Source organism: Tyto alba, unplaced genomic scaffold (genome assembly GCF_018691265.1).
Source record: "Tyto alba isolate M040663 unplaced genomic scaffold, T.alba_DEE_v4.0 Super-Scaffold_28, whole genome shotgun sequence".
In the NCBI taxonomy this organism is placed as follows: domain Eukaryota; kingdom Metazoa; phylum Chordata; class Aves; order Strigiformes; family Tytonidae; genus Tyto; species Tyto alba.
Genome location: NW_024881302.1, coordinates 16956075 through 16976317, shown reverse-complemented (window position 1 = coordinate 16976317; position 20243 = coordinate 16956075). Strand labels below are relative to the sequence as shown.

The window sequence follows — 20243 nt, the reverse complement described above, 5'->3', positions numbered from 1 at the left end:
TTGCGGGGCTCGGAGGGAGGCGGTGGAGCGCCCTGCGCATGCGCCCCGGCTGCGCCCCCCGGGGCTCGGCGGCGAGGAGCGGCGGAGAGGTCGGCGGTGGCGGCGGGGGGGGGAGGCGGGGGGGGCGGAGCGGAACGGAGGCGGCGGGCGGGGGCCGCGTGAGCCGTGCTGCCGTGAGGGAGGGCGGGCGGACGACGTGAGGCGACGTCATGACGTCGGTGCCGTCAGCGCGGCGCGGCGCCACCTGCCGGCGGGGAGGCGGTGGCGTCGAACCGTGGGGTCGCCGTCACCACCGCTTCCCCCCACGCCCCGGCCGGGGTGTGGCGTCAGTGGCGTGACGTCACCTCCCTGAGGAGCGGGAGGCGGCTGAGGGGCGAGCGGGAGCCTCGGGGCACCCGCGGGCGCGGGGGGCTCAGGCTGGGCTCGGGTGGGCAGCCCGGTGCCGCGCTGCTGCTGGTCCGTCGGGTGAAGCGCCGTCCCCGAGGTCAGCCTGGCACCAAAAGCACAAATTCGGCGGCAAAGCAAAGGCAGCGTCCAGCGGACGGCCTGATCAGGGCGTAGGGGTTTAAGCATGCGCTGACTGCCGGGGAGATCCATTGAAAACTTTGTTTAATGCGTCTGGCCCCAAAGCAAACGTATTTCAAGCAGTGTTAGCAGGGAAGGCAGTTCTGAGGAGTCCGCTAGCTGCTTCATGGAGCAATGTGGAATTTTATCTTTCTCTTCCAGGGGCAAGAGGAACAGCGCGTGGGTGTCGGCTGTTTTACTGACAGCACTTTGTCCCCGATCCTGCAGATACACAGGTGCTTCTTTTAACCATCCTGGTTTTAATTAAAACCCAAATTGTGCATTTGCTGGGCAAAAACATGTATTATTTGTACTAAATAGTTTGACTCTAGTAAAGCCCAAAGGCAGTAACATGGACTGATGCTCAGTCTGTTGGCTTCTGTATAAACTCTCAAAAGTCACAGACTGAGTACAGTCCCTGTTTTGACTACAAAAAGGACCCTTGTGTGGCTGGCTTCAATCTACTTAAAATCCTGTTCTTCATCTCCCTCCTGGTCCCTCCTCTCCCCTCTAATTTTGCTGTTTGAATTAAAAGTTTTCTGGATAGTCAGAAGTCATTGTATTGCTTTACACTCTACAGATGTGTCAGAGGCAGACTAGAAACGGAAACAGAAAGAATTTTTATCATAAGCTTTACATTTAGAAGAAAATGGACCTTGAATTCTTCTGAGCATTTGCTTTTCCCACTGGGTCAATTTCTATTACATGTTTTTTTTCAAATAAACTGTCAAGTGGTAGAACATAGCATTTTAAACAGGATGTTTGACACACTGTTATGTGCTAGTGAAACTCAGACTGTTCTTGAGGGACCTGGTTGCATGCAAGGTCAATGTCCAGAGTTTCTAGAAAGAATTTTCGTGAAAGCTAAACAGAGAGGAATTGACATTGTTGTCTGAGAGCTGACCTCTTCCTGTTACTGTAGCAGTTCATGGAAGATACATGTTTATGCATCCCTGAGATTATTGGTATGATACCAGAGTTTCCCAGAGCACTCCCATCAAGCTGATAGGTAACATTATATTTGGATATTGAGGAGGTAAAGGAGTTAAGTTAATAAAAAGAGAAGATATTTTACTAGGAAGAAATGTAGAAATGTATTTGGAGAACAGTAAGCCAATCTGCTTTATGATGGACACTGGTGTATGGAGAACAGATACGGTTGCATGGAAACATCCTAAAGCAACATATCCACAAAGTAGCATGTTGTGTATTTTACTGTAGTGCTTATGTGATTTTAATTGAGAAGATAGCGAGTTATTAATTGTTATGAATTAATGAAACGTTAGTGTAAAAGATATATTATTAGATCGCCTGTAGAAACCTATGATGAGTTTGGTCACCTTTTCAAAGCAAGCACCTTCCTATTTTAGAGAATGCAGGGAAGTCAAGATGATGTATTAAATTTCACTTTGTATTTGGCTTTTGTGATGAGACGCTTTGACATAATCACAGATCAGAAGATATACTTTTGGGGAAAAAATACTATCAGTAGAACTTACAGTGTTTTAAGTGAATGGGCCCTTTAGAATAACATTGTCTCCTTGGGAAGAAATGACTTGAATGTTTCACATTGAATTGTCCTTACTTCTCTTTATATTCATGTCTTCATTAATTATTCAGCTGATGTTCTTGCTGCAAGCATCCATAACGCTAATCGCTCCGTTCTTGATCTACAGAACGATAGAGTTGTTTGAGATGATCAGACTTACCATATCGGAGTGGAGTCGGGCACCCAGGAGAAGGTCACGCAGTGGTCGGCCTGGGAGGAGGGTGGGCTGGGCGAGGCTCTGTGCTGGGCCCCGAGAGGGCTGTGGGCTCGGCGCCTCTCGGCCGTGCGCCGCTCCTGTTGTGTGGCCTGTGGGCAGCACAGCCTCTTCTGAACAATCCCTGCTGTAGGTTCACCGTAACAATTTCACCACAGTTTTCACTAGTATCAGCTACAAAGGGAACATAACCTTTTTACCGTTACAGCATGTGTATCGATATGGCCACATGGTCATACAGGGGCCTGCGGCTGTTGTGATTATCCGTCCTGACTCCTAACCCCTTTGCTGTTGTTGCTTCCCAGGATAAAATGACCGATCCTGGAAGTATGGCCTTGTCCCAAAACAGGGACTTTGTATCGAGATTTGTGCTAGTTTACCTAGTGGTCTGCATCGTTCTGCCTCTCTGTCATCAGCGCTAACGGTTCCCTTCTCTGCATCATCAGACAGCTTGATCAGTGGTGGCTTGTGTCTCTCCTAAATCATTTCCTCAGTCTAAATAATAGAATACCAAGATAGGCAGAGAATTAATCTCTGTGGGATGGTACTAGAAATATATGCGCTCAATGACTGCTGTTTGCAGTTGCATTTTGAAAGCTATTTTGCTACATTTTAATAATTTTAAATGTGTTGTATTGATTCTGTATGATTTTAATGAACCGTCTTGTCCCTCGATACTTCTTTAATGGTTTACAAAAGAATTACACCTCTGTTAACACACAGAGGTCTCATTAAAAAGGTATTAGCTTAATGTAGGAGATCTTGGTTTTCATAAAACAGTGTTGATTGGTATTAATTTTATTATCCATCTTTATTCATCAGTTCCCATATAAGCCATTTCTATAACAGCCTGGGGTTGATCTCAGTCTGAAAGATGGGTGTTTACTTCCCTAATTGTCCTTTTTGAAAAATCACAGTGACTTCTGCTTGCAAATGATCTGATGCTGTTGACAGAAATACTTTCAATAGCTGCTGTTTATTATGCTTTGGATTACTGTTAGAATAGGCTACTTCCATCCATCATCGGATGCATATTATACAAATACTTAGTATTCTCAGTATTAACAGTTCTACAGCTTGTTTTATAATGATCTTGTGGCTTTGGTAGGGTTTTCTTTTTGGTTTTGATGTATACCAGAAAGATCTTTTCTGAAAGTCCTTAACTTTTCTGATCAGAGAACTAATCTTATGTAATTTTACCTCCTCCTCATTTTAATACAATTCATTGTTTATATTCAGTGCTATCCAATTTCAATGCTATCTAATTCCCTTACCATGATGTTATTTTACATACTTGTTTTTATTATTACTCGTGATTTTCTGAAAACCAAGTTAGGTTTAAATAAGTATTGTTCTCTTTATTGATTTTTGGGGCCTCTACTGAAATGTTTTTATACAGTCCTTAATTCTCAATTGTATTTTCCTGTTTGAATTAATTTGTTGTTGTTTTCAGTCAAATTGAATAAGCATTTTTGAAACACCAGCTGCATATATTTCTGAAGTGTGTGCTACTGTGTTTGCATATAAGCCAAGAGCATTTGCACCTGAGCAACCGTTAGTTTTTATTTTTATATTCACTTCCCCTTTATCCTTCCAGAGGAGGTATAAAATAAAAAATTTCTATTGTGGTGAAGTGCTTGATAAAGTAAGGTTAGTTTCTACAGCATCTGAAAGGTAGAGGGACATTTCGTCATGTAAGTAGTGATTTAAAATTCATGTCTAGGATGTGGTAGATTTTTTACTGGCTATTAAATGCTTTGCCATATGTACAAGGTAGTAGCAGGGGGAGGTGTAGTCTTGAAAAGAAATGTGAACGTGGTACTCTGATGGGATATCAGGTAATAGAAGTGAGTAGTGTCAGGTAGACATTGGTATTGGTCATTGGTAAGATTGCTCGTTAGAATCTGGTTGTGATTCTCCTAGCTATCATTTCCTCGCTTGTATAGATTTGAGTTAATTTGTCATTTCCTATTTTCTACGACTGGTTTTGTTACCCTTTTCTGGCACAGGAAAGCTGGCAGAGACCGGGACAAGAGGGTTGGTACCTGACTCTAATTTCTGTTCTGCAGTTATGTTTGTTTTCTCCTCATAGAACAAGTGCTGCTGTCCTCAGTGTTCATTTATCTGCACTTCTACAAACACAGAGACCCTGCACCGTACAGCTCTAGTGTTGTGTCTTTGTAGAGTAGTGTTGGTGATAAAGGTATTGCTTAGTTCCGGAACCTGGGGAGAACAGGCTCTAGTGAAGAGAGTCTCTAAAAATACGGAGGGTAATATGCTTTTTCAGAAGTTACACTGTTGACACGGAGGTTCTTCTCCATTAGGAACCTGTAGGAAGATTTTCTGGTTACAGGATTTGGTCTGGAAGAATCCCTAGGGACCGCCTTCTGATGTGGTTTCCAGAACAAACACTACAGAAATTCTTTCCCTTTGCAGTATTTGGACTGGCTTGATTGAAAGTTTTGCTACCAACCTTCAGATCTTCAGGCTGCAGCTTTCACAGAAAGAGAAGGGGAGGGGGCACTAAAACTTCAGTGCCAACGCAACAGCATGCATCCCATCACCCTGCCCGCTGTCCACACTGTAATTAGCAGCCTAGGTTCGTACAGGCTGTGGCAACTCATTTCTGAAGACTGAGGCGATACCAGTCACTTTGATCTCATTCTTTGGCTTTCTGTTAAGTTCTGGCCAGCCTTACAGGACTGTCAGGACCACTCCTATGTTGATCTTGCTGGTGAAGGAAGTGGGAGAAGGTGCTCCTGCCGAGAAAGGTGCCACCCTTCCTGCAGCAGCCCACCCTGCCTGGCACGCAGACACAGCCTGGCTCCGTGTTTCCTGCCGAGTGGAGACGGGTGCTGCAGGCTCAGCACCGTGTCTTCCTACACCCAGTTAGGAATGCAGCTTCCTGTTAGGCTGGTTCACTGGTGGAGATGCGGGGAGAGGTTCTGTCTGCAGAATGGGGTAATTTGTATTTTCCCTGCAAGGAAATGGTATGTATGAAACAAAAAAGCCAGGTTACTTCTTGCCTCGCTTTCTAGTGTTAAATAGTCCAACTTCCCCTAGTATTTCTTGTGTAACCCAGGAAGTTTCTCCGAAGGTAGCATGGCACTTTCCTTTTCTGAAGGTCTAGAGTTGTGCTTTCTTTAAAGGTGAGTAATGGAGGAGGATAGGCCCTGAGGCACCACTGCAGGGTTGAGAGGGGAGAAGCTGTCTACTGGGTACGAGTTGTTGAGGCCTACTTAGCATTGATCTACGCTTTCTAGCCACAATGATGACATATTCTTGGAGACTGAAATGGCAGGAGAGTTGTTACCGGAACAAATAGACAGTTTAAAGTGGCAAGTGAGCAGGACCAGATGTTGTATATTTGAGAGCTCAGGAGAGATAGTGTCAGATGGTTGGGCTGCTGGTAGAAATACACTTTGAGTTGTTAAAAGAGAAGCTGCTCTGAAAGGTGGGAGGCTAGCAGATGTTTTACCTGTTGTTTAGTTTGTTGTTTTTTTTTTTTTTTTAAAGAAGGATTCTGTGATTGAACTATGTAATTACAAGGGAATGATTCTGTTATACGTACCTGTTAAACTGTTCAAAATGATCATCAAGTTATCTGAGATGTCTGTCATTATATATTTTTAACCTGATAGTGTCTTATCAACACGGTAGCCTGGTTTCTCCAGTAGACTGCCGCTCAGTAGTCTAATGGCGTGGTTTGAATTTGTCAACAAACTAGGAAATAAAGAATGGATTAATATAGCTTGCTTAGAAATCATTTAAAAAGGGGAAAGAGATTAAGAATTATTGTGAATGGTAAAGGATCTGAGAGAGGAAACTGGCTGAAAGGTAGCAAAGAGCATCCAGGGGTTTGTTCTGGATCTACCTTGATGCATGCCTGCTGGTCCCACTGGGCAGTGATGCAGCTTTTTCAGCTCAGTCAAGGTCAGAGGTGGATCCAGCAGGCTCTGAGCTGCAGGTAATACAGCAGGTCATGAAATTCAGTGTGGCGGAGTGTAAAGTAGAGCATGGAGATGGAAAAAGAGATAAATCATATGGAACACCATAATGATACCATATACTGAAAGATCCCTGGGTATCAATGTTCAGGTAAAATGTTTTCCCAAAGAGCAGATGCTTTCAAAACAAAGCAAATAAGATGTTAGGATCTGCAAGATCTGGATAGGGAAGGAATGTGAACAATATAAAAATTCTTCATCAGCACTCTGCTGTCTGCAACACTGGTCAGTGCATCCCAGAAAAAGCAATGAAGAATGAAGGCGATTCAGGGAGTACTGATGGAGATGGTTAGAGGCCAGGGGAGATTCTCCTAGGAAAAGAGGGAAGTCTGGGACTCTTAGAGCATAGACACTGGAGGACGTGATACATATAATTTAATAAAACACTGAGTGGCCTAAAGAGTGGATTTGGAGCTTCTGTCCTCCTTGTCTCAACAGAAGACAGTCAGTGAAGTACAAAGGAAACAAACAGAAGTGATGAAAAAGGATGCTTTCTCATGGATTTTTTCAGTTAAACCAGGGAACTCAATTCATTAGACGCCTGTGAGCCTAAACATGGCAGGATCAAAAAGGTGAGGGTGTTATATGGCTGGAGGCTTATGGTAGTAGCATTGATGGATTTCTGTAAAAATAAACTGTAGTGGTTCTGGTTTAAAGAAAGTTACTGAGAAACAAAATTTGTCCCAAATGGAAAAGGCAAGGACAGACTATTTGCAGGATCATAGGATAACTGGGGCTGGAAATGACCTCGGGAGGTCTCCAGTCCAACATCCTGTTCAAAACCAGGTCAGCTATGGGGTCAGAGCAGGGTCCTCAGGGCTTTAACCACTCTGTCTGTCCTGTTCTGCCTGCTGAAGGGTTCTGGACTCTCTCTGCAGCCACGTGCAGTGCTGCTCCCTGCTGAGCTGAGCAGATCCCAAGCAGCACATCTAACTCACCTACGTATTTCAGGTACACAGGTCAGTGGAAGTGGCAGAACTTCGTACCCGTAGAGCATGTGCTGTTTCTGTCTCTTTCTCCCTGAAACTTAGAACTCGAGCAAAAGGAGCAGTCAGTACAAAATACACTAAATCTAACCTTTTCCTTCCATTTTCCAGGTTTCATCTTTCATTCTTACTGGTCCTGCTTTGTACCATTTTGCTGATCCACATTTGCTTGAAGGGCACAGCTGGCCTCTAGATTTGGCCTCTAAGTAGACAGGTAAGTGCTACTGTTTATTTTATTTGATCAACTATTTGATTTGTTGAATCCTAAAATCTTACAGAATTAATTGAATACTGTACTGAAATAAATTATTTTCAAGGCTTTTACTTTTCGAGCTCTACAAGCTGGTGCAAAAGCTGGCTGTTAGGTACACCTGTAGCAGCAGCATCAGAAATACTGACATGCTGAACAGAGCAGGAGCCTGTAAATACAAGTCTGGAAAGGAAGGAGTAAGACAGAAAAAATCTTAGTTAGTTTTGCATTATTCGTACATCTGACTTGGTCTACCTGGGACACTGAACATTGATTGCAAATGCAAAAGTGCTGATCTGTCTCAAAGTTTAATATCAGGAACTCACCATAAATAATACAACAGTACAAATGTGTCTGTGAGAGGTATTTAAAACCATGGAGGATGTGAGATTCTTTTTTTCTCCACATGCCGTCTCCTACTTAGAAGAAAATGGTCAATTTACAGTGATAACTACACCAAGATTCTGTCAAGGAAAATTAAATTTATGAACTGGCTACATAAAACTTCAGTTTCTCTCTAACAGGAAATGACTCCAAGATTCACAGCAAAATCCTCTGCTGGTTTGGGAGCCTGAGTTTAAAATAAATAAATCCATTAACATCTGTAATTGCTTATAGGAAAGGCTGACCCATGAAAGTGTGTAACCAGCATTCCTTAGCCTCGCATGTCTGCAGCCAAGCCATTTGAGAAAACAATCTTGCATATGTTTTTCCTGCTTTTTGAGTCTTTCTGTGCCCAGAGCTTTACTGGAGAAACTGAACGATAGCTGCTGCCATTCCAAGTGAAACACTCCAGTTTAGGCTTGAAAGAAATAGATTTTGGGAGCAATATAAAACCTCTGGTAAAACAGCCAGAACCATAGTGAACTTAGGACTAGGAAGAAGAGGACAATCAAAATGTCTAAGAATAGAGATCTAGTTTTAATGTTGCCTGGAGGTTGATGATATTTCCATCTGGACATTGTACCCAGTGCTGTTCCAAGTAATCCCTAGCTAGTACTGCTGTTCTTACTGTAGCTGAAAAGATTAAAAAACTCATTTTAAAATACTGTTTGTTTAGCCTGTTTACCCTGTGTATTTGACAGCAGTTTGTGAAATGTAGTTAGTGCCATGGTTTACTAAGTACTCAGGAAGAGTCAGCATTAGTTAGCAGGAGAGCTCATCCTGAAGGTGAGCAGCCATAGAGGGAAGAGGAGAGAAAGGATGAACATGTTTGATAGAATTATTCTCAGGCTTGTCCCAGAAACCCTTCTGAAATGCCAGAAACTGCCTTTATTTACTTGTTAAAATGAGGTTGAGCTCTCCTCCTCAAAGTTGTGGTGTTGCAGAGCAGAATTTTACACTCTAGAATTGAATCTGAAACTTGATCTGAAGGACTATTTTTTTTTTCTCCTCTTGCTGCATTTGCTGGTCTTGTGTTATATACATGTAAGTATGAATGCATATAAAAAAAGGACAGTCCCAAATCCTGAGCTCCAGGAGAAAAGCCTACCCAGCATCAGATACCTGTTTTGAAAGCTTTCTTCTTCTTTCCTAACGTGGCTTGTGCATGTTTGTAGTATAATTATAAGGGGTAGTGTTTTGGGTCAATATGTGCTTTTTCTCATCTTACTATTTTATGCAAATTCTCTCCCCCTTCAGAGTTCTGCACCAGCCCTGTCCCACACTGCATCTGCATATACCATCCTACATAACCACCTTTTTTTATTTCTTTCTTTAAGGGCTGTAGTAAGTATCTTTCTGAAGCCCTGTTAGCATATCATGAAGATCCTGCTCATGCTCTACATGAACTGAGGTGCTTAACTTATGGTCTAGAGACCTCTGAAGAATCAACTTGTGAAAGCAAGTGGGGTCCTTGGAGAGACAATGTGCACTACTAAATGGCTGTGAATTAAGTGTCAGAACAGCATAGCAGAGCTCACTCTGTTGACCTCATTGAAATCTGGAGAATGGAGATCTCTGAGGTGGTAGAAGGGAACTGGTGAAATTTGCCAGTCACAGATGATGCAAACCTGAACTGAATCTGATATCTCCCCCTGGCCTTACAGTGTCACTAGGCCACAGTGTTACTGGAACCTGCAGGCCAATGGATGAACAGGACAATGATTTTAAAGAGTTGTGGGCAAATCTTTTGGGTAGAGGGAAGAAACAAGCTGGGGGTGATGAGGCAGCAAAGAGAGCTCAGAACAGGTCAAAGAGAACTGCAGCAAGAAACAAATCAAGAAGAGGCAAAGCTGCTGCTCAGAGCCAAAACCATCTTCACTTACCAGCAGCGAAGGAAACAAACTCGCCTCAAGATTTGGGTTTAAAGAAACAAGCTTCAATGCACAAAGAAGATGCTGAGCCTGTGGCCTGTATTAATGATGAGACTGCACAAGAGGATGAAAAGAGAAACCCTTTCCCTGCCAGCCAGCTGAGTACAGTGGCCAGTGAGTGCAGCCAGAGGACTCTAACAGGTGAGTGAACCAAAATCTTTCAAACAGAAAACAAGCTAGGACTGAAAAGACTCTAGTTCACTGGAGGTCTTCAGAAATCCACCTGGGAGGGACCTGTAGCAGCACTGATCAAAGCAGGTTTGCATCTTGTGTTTCCGTCTACACTTAGTTACTTGGGCTTATCTAGGGCTTTAGCCTAGGAGTGCAGGCAGATGTCCTTCAGTAAGGTGAAGCCTTGGTACAAAGTGATGTGTTAGGGAGTCATTATTCACTGTTTTTTTCTGTATCAGAACTCAGAATAAAACCCTCAAATCATTGAGGAGCAAGCTTAGAATATATTGAGGTGCTTTTTTACCCAGTGCATCATTGTGTGGTGAAATATATTGCCACTGGAGGTTGTCAAGGCCAAAACTATGAATGAGTTGAGAAAGGTGTTGGATTAATTTGTAAAGCATTAATCCTTCAGTGGTTATTAAACGTGATGGCCAGAATGCAGTCACCAGTGCACGAAGTCTTTAAACTGATAAATAAGGTCAGCCAGGAAAAGGATTATTTTGTACGTGTCCTGTCCTGATCACCCTTTCTTAAGTACATGTTGCTGACTGCTCTCAGAGACAAGATAGTGAGTGGGCTGGCGAGATCTTTGGTCCTGCCTTGTGTGCTGCCCATATCCACACGATACCTCAAGCAGAGCAGTGGTATGTGAGGTGTCAGTCTGGCATTGCCTCTGCCTCCTGCTTGTTACCACCTCTCTGTGGGAACTCTGGGTTCCTTCAGCTTAGAGCCTGAAAGTTTGAGCCACAGGTAGGGTTTGGAGATCAGAGCGGGGAACAGCAGGACCCACAGGATGTTCTGCGATGGGAGCACTGGGGTGAGCAGGGCTGTAGGGCTGCCTTGCTTGTTCTCACTAGTGACCTTCAGGCAAGGCCTTCCTTAATATTTCTTCCTCTCAAAGGGATATAGAGATACCTAAACTCCACTGTAGCACAGAAGCCTGATACTGTGGTTATCAAGTACAAAGTCATGTAATAGCTAAACACATTGTTCGCTTTCTTCTCTAAGAATGGCTGTTGCAAAACTGAGCCTAGCTTAGGCTGCTGGTGGGGAAGGCTTCCCAGCAGCTCTCTGGGCAGCTCAGCTCTGTGTTTAAAACTGTCTGGTAAACCTGTGGTGTTTTCTACCCCTCCAGTAAATACTCTGAGTGGCTGTTCCCAGACTACATTATCCTTCCATCCTGCTACACAGCCAGGGACCTGCTCTTCACCCACCTCAAAGGTACCGTCACTCGCAGGGTCGAAGTTGCGGGTAGCAGAGCTGGTAGTGGAGAGAATGCAGCAGTTCAAGAGGGTGGCACCCGAGCAGCTAAAGCACAGCACAGATGAGAGTTTGCCAAAGTCTGTAGCCAGCAGAGATTTCCCTGATGAAAGCCAGGAGCAGAACCCTCCAGAGAATGGTACGTTTCTCACATTAGCTCTTGTACGTGCAGAAAGAGTGCTGTGGGCTGGCGAGAATGGTTGCATGAGAAGCAGTCCGGATTCCTGGGCTTTGTTCCCAGCTAGCCTAGTGGCTCAGTGTGCAGCACTGAATAAATCACTCCAGATTGCTGAGAAAACTTGCTTTCTCTATTGTTAAAGGGCTATCTGTGCTTTTCTCCCAGCTCTTCTCTAAGGCTGAATTAACCTTATGTTAGATTCCAGAGGGATAATTGTCTTCTTGGAAACAGGTGGAGATTCCAACAGGATCAATGAACTTTGTCATCCTTCCCTTGGGATGGTGTTAGGTAGCTGTTAGGTAAATATGACTCTGAGGTAGCCCCCATCTTTGGTAGATCTCCAAGCACTTTAGCATGTTCTGTGCAGATGAATTGAATTCACGGCAATTTTACTCTGGTTTGGTTCTTTATAAGTCAAGGCCCTGTTGGTTCTGTATAGATGAGAAAATCTGCCATGTTTTAATATATGTATAATGTATAAGACCCTATGTTCTTTGCAGAAACTTTAGCCAAAACTTACCCGTCATTTGGCTCTGATGTGTGATGTACTGTGAACAAATTGCCACCTCCTGCTCCTAGGCTAGTGCAGTCCTGTAGCATTTAAAAAGTGCAGTTTGTACATTCTCATGTGAGAGATCAGATGTGAAGACGCAAAAGAAGGATTGCAATTAATTTTTATGTGTCTAGTTTAACAAACTAATAATGACAAGTATAACGGCTCCACACCTTTTATACAGGATTCTTAGTTTTCCATCTTAGATCATCTCTCCCTTCTTTGCCAGATACCCACCACCTTCCATCCATGGAGCACGACAGTGCTTTGGCTTTGGCTCTTCAGCAGGAAACCAAAGAGGAAGCCCTGGCGAGCCTGGAGGATGCAGGCTTGTTTTTTTGTCAGATCTGCCAGAAGGATCTCTCGGCCATGAACGCAGTGCGGCGAGAGCAGCATGTTAACAGGTGAAAGACAAGCATGATGTGTCCTTTCCCCGTCCTCTCCCTGTTAACCTCATCGGCCGCTCACTCAGCTTAGCCATTAAAGAACATGGTAGCAGGGAAATCGGCACAGTGGCATTGACCTTTATGGCTTGAATTAACAAGTCAGCTTGATCTCAAAGCAGAGGCTGACTGTCTTGCCCTGCAGGGCTTCTGCATGCATGTGGGAAAGCCAGTGCTGCTTTTGTCAGCAGTGTGGCAGAGGAGCTGCGACTGTAAAGAGGCAATCAAAATTAATGAGGACCCGCTAGTGCAGATTTTGAGATCTACTGATTTCAGCCAACAAAGTAATGTTTGCTCTATTTTGCTGAAAGTTGTTCTCTAAGGACATCTAGTATGTCACGGTGTATGCGAGCTCTGTGCTGAGGGAAACGTGATACTACTCAGAAATATGACTAAATTGAAATTAGTGCCCTTAATTTAAGTTTCCTTAGTGGCAAATATCAAGGACTGTTAATATATTATGTACAGATAGGTCTTTGTAAATTAGAAGTCTGCTTCTCTGTTGAGAAAGTATCAGATACAGCACATTTAAATGATTGTAATTTCTTAATTCGAGCGCTTTCAGAAGGCAAAAGTAATTTAGTTTGTCCAGTCCTACATCATGTTACTGAGTGGCTCACATTCATTAGCCTTGTCTACACCTGCAGCTTTAGAGGTGTTACTGCTGTTTCTGTCTTCAGGTATTTACTGCTGCTTGAGAGGACAGAGGCTGTAAAACAGTGACGATGTGTCAAAAATGTTTTTTGGAAATTAAGTCTGCTTTCTGAATTAAGCATGTATGCATACGATGAGATTATATGGTTATATTAGCAGTGGATTTCTTTATAGTCTTCATTACAAGAGGTAAGGCTGTAGATGGATAGCTGCACTGACAGCTAGTAATCACCAGTCCTGGTGCATCAGCTGAATGGTCTCTCAACACAGCCCTGTGTGTGTAGGTAGTCTGTGCCATTATCTAATCAGGGAGTGATTTTTATAATAGGTACTTCAGATCCAGGGTTTCACACCCTGAATCTCTCTGGAGAGGACAAAAAAAAGAATGATTAATGTTTTTTACATAGTTTTGTCCTACCAGAAATTATTAGAAGTTCATCATCCTGCACTCTTGACTGCAGTGTTGATTTCAACTGCTCCCTTTTCTGTGACATAAAACACTGTCCTGGTCAAGTGAGATATCTGACTCGAAAGCACTTGTGTTCTTGACGCTGCTTGTGGTCATGCCTACAAAAGTAGTAAGGACGAGAAGTAGTCATGTTTCAGGTGAGGAAGACTTACCAGTTCTCTGGAAGGGTGATTCATTTTTTTAGCAGTGGTTTATAAGTTAGCGGGAATGTTACAGTGAATGCAGAAAGAGGGATTAGGTGATGGACACTTGATGAAGTTGAGGGAGGTTATTACCTGCACTTGCTTTTGAGCAACAAATATGCTTCTGAGGCCATAATCTCCATGTGACTTAGCTGTCATATTCATCACAGTGGTGAGCACATAATTCTTGTTTCTTTAGGGGATGTATCTGGCTATTACAGATATTAGAGGTGATCGTGCTTCGTTTTCTTTAATATGGTTTAAATCTTAGCATGGACAGTTTTAAAGTCTTCAGAAGTAAGCTTTGCCATCGTCTCACAGGTGTCTGGATGAGATGGAAGAAGCGCAGATGTCATCCTCCAGCAAACCACTGGTCCCTGAGTGTCCCATCTGCGGGAAGCAGTTCCAAACCCCACAGAGCCGAGTCAGTCACTTGAAGCGCTGTGCTGTCGAGATGGATGTTCCTCCTAACCTGCTTCTTCAGGCGGTGCAGTTGCAGGTGTCCACACTTGGTGATGCACCTCCTCAGTGTCCCAGGTAAGTTGGTAAGAATGAAAGATGCTGGTTACTTTCTTTGGCCTGAGAGACATTGACCCTGTGCTCCTGGGGGTGAACAGTAGAAGCAAGGCAGACTCACACGCTGGGTGGGCGCCAAGTCCAAAGAAGGTCAAGTAGACCCAGTACCACATGAGGAGAATGTGGTAGTTAGTTGGAAAAATAATTTAGCTTTCATTCAGAAGTGGTCAGGTGGTGGATGACTTCAAAAGTCAGCAGGCAGGAGCAAAATGGGGAATAAATAATTTTACACCGATTTGTCAGAATTATTTGTGCTCCATGAGGCAATTATGCAGTAAAGCTGAATGGTGTGTTTGAGCGTATTAAGCAAGCACATAGTACGAGTATGCAGTCTCTCCTCATCTGTTGTGCCAATGCCTCAGCTATTCGGCTTGTGGCTGTACTGGATATATGTACTTTACACCCTGAGCCAAAGAGGAAACAGGCGTGATGTTTTGAAATGTGTTCGGTACAGAGCTGCATCTGCTGTCTTGGATTTGAGCAGAATCTTCAGAGTACAGCAAGTGGTGCCTGACTGAATTTGTAGAAGGGCTGGTAAGTCCCTTTGTGCTGAGGTAGGACCATTGCTTGTTCCCTGTGGAAGCAGAAGAGTGGGAAAGCATTTTCTGGTGATCTGTTTTGGCCCTCCTTCAACTTGTTTTGTTCCCCATTAGTACAAAAAAGCATTCAAGGTAGGGATAGCAGATGTTTACATCAATGCTGTGGTCTTGTGCTTATCTTTGCAAAATAAAACTTTGTCTAAATTGCTCTAAATTCCATGGATGATAAGAAATCTTTTGCTCTCTGCTAGGGAAGAAGGTTCTGAATAGTTTTTCATTATCTTTGATATGGGAATCTCTCTGAATAAGTAGAGCAGCTGGTCTGGAATGCTCAGTGTTTCTTGTCTCTGATCCAGTCACATTAACTTGGGCTCCTGCTGCATTCTTGTATTTCAGCAATCAACCAAGCAGGTCAAAGCGAAAAGGCTCCTTCAAAGAGGACTCAAAGAAAATGCAGAAGAGGGCCAAAATGGAGACTAAGGATGAAGATTTGCTGGTTGCTATGGCAATGTCACGCTCTCTGTTGGAGCAAGAAAAGCAGGAACAAGCAAAATCAGTTACAAATGTGAAACCAGTGGCTGCTTTGCCAATCAAATGGAAGCCAGGATCAGGTATGTGTTAAAGCGAGTTAGTGTCAAAGGCTGTGTTGCTGGAGGAGTAATGTAACACAGCCTGCTCTGCACTAAAACTTTCCTGTTGGGCACAGGAGGGGTGACAGCCCTGGTTTTGTTTTATTTAAGCTGTCAGAGCTTCAGCAATATGCAGTATCCGCACACAGTCAAGAAGGGCTGCAGGATGTCCATGGGTTTTTGTGAAATCCCATAGGAATCTCAGGCTTTTTTCCACTGATTGATTGTTTTGGATCTGTAAAATACTCTTAAGCTGTTGGTTTTTTGTAAACCGTGGAAGTGAGAAGAAATAACATGAAAAGGTTATTGTTATTTCTCCTGCGGTAGATTTTTTCTTACTCATCCTGCTGCAATCTGGATTAATGCAGCTTTTTCAGCCTTATCTCTTATCTCTGTTTTCTTTCGGTAGTAGACATATGTGTATACAACATGCTGTTGAGCATGTGCTTCACTATTTCAATGTGCAGAAAGGTGTAGAAAGGAAGACAACTGCCAGAGGAGAGTGTTGAGTGCTGTATAGAGGGGAGACTTCACTCTTCATGCCCCTGCTCAGGTCTCCTGCCAATAAGTACTCCCAGTTGGATTTGGGGCTGGGCAAAGTAGTAAGACACAGGACTTCCAAATGAAAGCTGCTCAATGCTTGTGTGAGCTGTGGTTTGATATCATCAGTGACCAGTACACAAGAAAAGGAGTCCTTCATGGATTTGTTGGTGGATTTTTCTCTCCTTTTTTTGCAAAGCATTGCCGTACAGGCACCTTTCCGTGGGTCTGGCAGGTAGACTGCATGGATATCAGTTGCTTCCAGAATGATCAGATTTTGTAGAGGTGTGACAGCTCCCAACAGGCAGCAGAGCAGTGCAAGTAGGAGTCGATCTTTTCCAGAGTTCATTTCTCCCATAAGGGCGATGTGAGGCATCAACTACCTGTGGAAATCTCACGAGCTGTTGTAAGCTTGTAGCTGCCTTTTGGTCATCACAGAGTACAGCACTTGAAGGAGCTGGCATATCGAGCTCCTCTGCCCTATGTGATCAGCTGTTTATTTATTTGTATTCCTCTTCCTTTTCTTTTTAAAGAGAAAAAACGGCGTAAAAGAGGCCCAACTGCACCTCCACCATTACTGCTTCAGGACCCGGAGAAGGTCCGCAAAAGGATCCAAGAGCGAGTAGCTATGCTGCTCGCAGAAGAGATGGAATTCCCTCCTACCCCTCCACTTCCCCGCAGTAGGATTTTGGAGGATGAATCTGGGAAAGCAACCTGGCTCTTGCCATTGTCCAAAACCAGGGAGTGCTTTTTATGGAATATCAGCACTCTGACAGGACCCTGTGACCCGGAATTGTTCTACACTGCTGCATTAACCCCTCCAATTGTACCTTGGAAGCCTGTGCAGGTGGGATGCTCTTTTGTCCTGGCTCTGATATTTGCGTGCCCTGGTTCATTTGCCCTGTAACCCTTCTGTTTCCTCATTTGGTATTTAAACAAGTGATTCCCTGCTTCTGCATACTCACTGCTCGGGCCCTGTTCCCTGGTCTTACATAATTAGGTTTTATGATCTTGAACTTTAATTTCTCCCTTTTGCGGAGGAGACCAAGGCTCAAGTTACCATGCTATTCCTTGAGCTTTCAGAAAATAAAACTGATGGGAATGGAGAGTGCTGAGTAAAGGGACCCCAGCCTGTTCATTTTGCCACTAGTTTGTTCCTGTTTATGGCAGCCTGAGTTTTTTTTTTTTCTTCTTGGCACTTTTCTCTGATTCTAGTATGAGCTTTGCCCATGTACTGCACTCAGCAAGGATCTGAGCGAAAAGTTTAAACTGAAGACTGGTATTTGTCTTGCACAGAGGAGAAGGTGGGAGCGCCTAAAGTTGTGAAGTGAAGCATTTGCACTTCAGGCTTTCATTGTGCATCCTGCTGCCTTGTGGTGCATATAAGCTTTGATCTAGTTTTCAGTTCCATGGTTTCCTTCTGTTTTTCACCTAGATCTGCTGCCTCTTTCTGTATTTTTATAAAAAATAGACAAAGCTCTTTTAGTCTCTCATCTTATCACATACTTGCTCTCTGAGAAGAAGGATGCGACTTCTCTTCCTTCCTTCATTCTATCCTTGAAGAATTATTTGGTGCTTCTGTTCCAAAACTACTGTGCAAATATAGGTGCTTTGTTTAATGCTTTTTCCCTAGTCAAAGCCCAGAGTTTTTCACTGGCTTATTGCAGGCTAGGGCTGTAGTGGAGGGACTCCACTACAGATTTTTGATGTTTTGTTCAAGCCAAAAACTGCCAGAGAAGTTTAAAAATAAAAGGTAGGAAGGCCTCTAAAACCATGGCAAGAGTGTGCTTTCTCTCTTGATTCTTTCCGTTCACAGAAATGGCTAAACCATTTTTACTTAGAAATAAACAAACAAAACTATTTTTATTGGGAAACAGAGACCAAACCTGGAAAATATCAGCTCCAAGGTGAAGGTTTGATTTAGTTATATGTAACTGCAAAAGCATTTCAGAACTCAGAACAGAAGCACCTGGAGAGCTTCAGCTGTGACTGTTGCCAGGCGCTCCAGCTATAATGAAATATTTAAAAGTTTGAGTGGGACCATTTCCATCATCCTTTCTCCCTTCTTGGCAATTGCCTGCACAGACGTACTCCTGGAGAAACCACCTTTTCTTTATTTTCTGTAGTAGTTTTCTTTCTTCTGTTCAGAGTTGTCTTATCTCCGGAAAGTCCTTCAGAAAACTGTAGAGAGCTTTTGCCTCAGAAGCCCCTGTACCTGGGGAATGTTCTGTAATCCTTTACTAGATGTTCCAAAAGTATGAAGTAGAGACTGTACTCTGAGCTCTACAAATACATAAAATGGGACATAATTTATTGGTGTCTTTTCTTCCTCCTCTTTTGATCAGAATCATAAGCCAGAGAACCTTCTGCCATCTATGGAATCTGATCAGCCAAAAGTAACCCAGCAAATTCAGCCAGACCTCAGTTCTCATGAGCCCACTTGCACAGAGGTTGGAGGCCAAACTTCTGATGAATCCAATTCCAGCCCTGAAGAAGATAGGCAGTTTTTATCTAACAGCCAGAAGGATGTTCAGACCCTGCAGGACCTAGTTGAGTTGGCCAAGGAAGGACTTACCCTTACTCAGTGGAACCTTGATGTTGACCACGTTCAGGCAGCAGAACAGCCAGGTAAGTTCTGGCAGCCTGTGAGCCCTGTCCCTCATCCCTTCAGCTAGACAGAGCCAGACTTGGGCTGTGCTAAATTAGGAGAGCTGTGACAGCACCCACAGGATGTTGTTGATCCAAGAGGTGATATTGTAGGGGGGACATTTTTCTGCAGTAAACTTTAGATACAGTCAGTCAAGCTGATGTTTCTGAAATGATTCATAAATCCCAGCATGTAAGAGAACTCCTGGACAGCAGATACTCAATTTTATTTTAAAATTCCCTTGAAGATATCAAAGTATTTTGTGCCAGGAAAGAACCCAGACATATTCAACAGCTGGAACAAAATCCTTGTCCCTGCTATTTGGACGGTCTTTCTGTTACGTGCACTGTCTTTTCAGGTCTTGAGACAATTGGATGAGAGGGATGTGCAAGAGGGATGACTTTATGTTGGTATATCAATTACATAAACCTGAAGTTTATCTGTACCTATTACTTGTACCGTGTTGAAAAAATACACCACCTAGAATTCCTCTGTGGGCAGCTCTTTAATGTCCCCAGTCATAGCTGCATGTGGTGCACAACTGCATGTTTTAAGGTTAATGATATCCCTTAAAATGGCCTGGCTGTTCAGCAGAATGTGGTGTGTGTCTCCTGTTCACCTCTGAAAGAGAATATGGTTGCTAAATTCACCTGTCTGCATTTTCACTTGGGTGTAATATTCCTCACTTCCCCTGTTAAACCGCAGGAAATGATTCCTGGTCGTATAAAACTACTCCTGGGATTTTAGTGGAGTTATAGCTTCCTGGGTGAGGGAAATAATTTCTGCACATAAATGTATATTGTGTGTGTAAATGAGACCAGGTGGAGAAAATATGCTCTGCAGACGCAAATGCACCAGAACCCATTTCTGAAGACATCAGTTCTTTCTGTTGCTCTGCATCCAATTCTGTGCACTCTGTAGCCTACCGCAGGGCTTAGGCTGTGCAAAACTGGTATCACTGGCTGCCTCTGAGCGCTAGGGCCCACAGCATTTTGTCTGGGTTGAAATGCAGATCCAAGATACATTCTGCCTGTCTGCTAGGATGAGACCACGGCATGTCCCATCCCACTCAGTGTCCCAGTTTTTTTCCCACTGGAGGAAAACTGAGATGTGAAAGCAGAGAAGCACACTCCACTCTGTGGTTCTAGGATGATTATGGCACACGCAGGTCTGCAGTAGATTGGTGCTGCTCGTGGCTGAACGACACTTGGGTACCCACCACCTGTCACGGCCCAGAACCAAACCCTCCACTAAAGGCCTGAGGGAGAGGCTGAGCCTTCAGCTCAGTCAGGCTGCTGATAGAGCTGTTAGGAGTTCTTACATCACTCTGTTTGACAAAGAAGTTGTATGTGATTTGTGATGTGCATTTTCTTCTTTGAGGAAAAGAACTGACTTCCAGTGATATTCCACATAGTGGCTTCGTGCCCCCATCCAAAGAGAATGGCCTTCTGATGAGCAGCTGTAAAAGAGTAAGGACAAACCATTTATTTTTTCCCGCTTTTTTTTTTTTTTTT

General features: G+C 43.6%; 1 protein-coding gene across 3 annotated transcripts in view; it reads left to right on the top strand.

The window, feature by feature from the left end:
* SLX4 (SLX4 structure-specific endonuclease subunit) overlaps window positions 1-20243 on the top strand; it is a 35537-nt gene continuing 15294 nt past the window's right edge. For 2 of the 3 annotated variants that reach the window (XM_042798543.1, XM_042798542.1), the window contains exons 1-11: window positions 1-89; window positions 727-800; window positions 7432-7534; window positions 9292-10026; window positions 11195-11458; window positions 12280-12454; window positions 14120-14335; window positions 15310-15524; window positions 16616-16929; window positions 18428-18710; window positions 20110-20198. In XM_042798543.1, the coding sequence (XP_042654477.1) occupies window positions 9657-10026; window positions 11195-11458; window positions 12280-12454; window positions 14120-14335; window positions 15310-15524; window positions 16616-16929; window positions 18428-18710; window positions 20110-20198 (1926 nt within the window). In that variant the 5' untranslated portion in view covers window positions 1-89; window positions 727-800; window positions 7432-7534; window positions 9292-9656. Of the gene's footprint in view, window positions 90-340; window positions 485-726; window positions 801-7431; window positions 7535-9291; window positions 10027-11194; window positions 11459-12279; window positions 12455-14119; window positions 14336-15309; window positions 15525-16615; window positions 16930-18427; window positions 18711-20109; window positions 20199-20243 lie in introns of those variants that run through there. The other variant, XM_042798544.1, reaches the window with a different exon arrangement.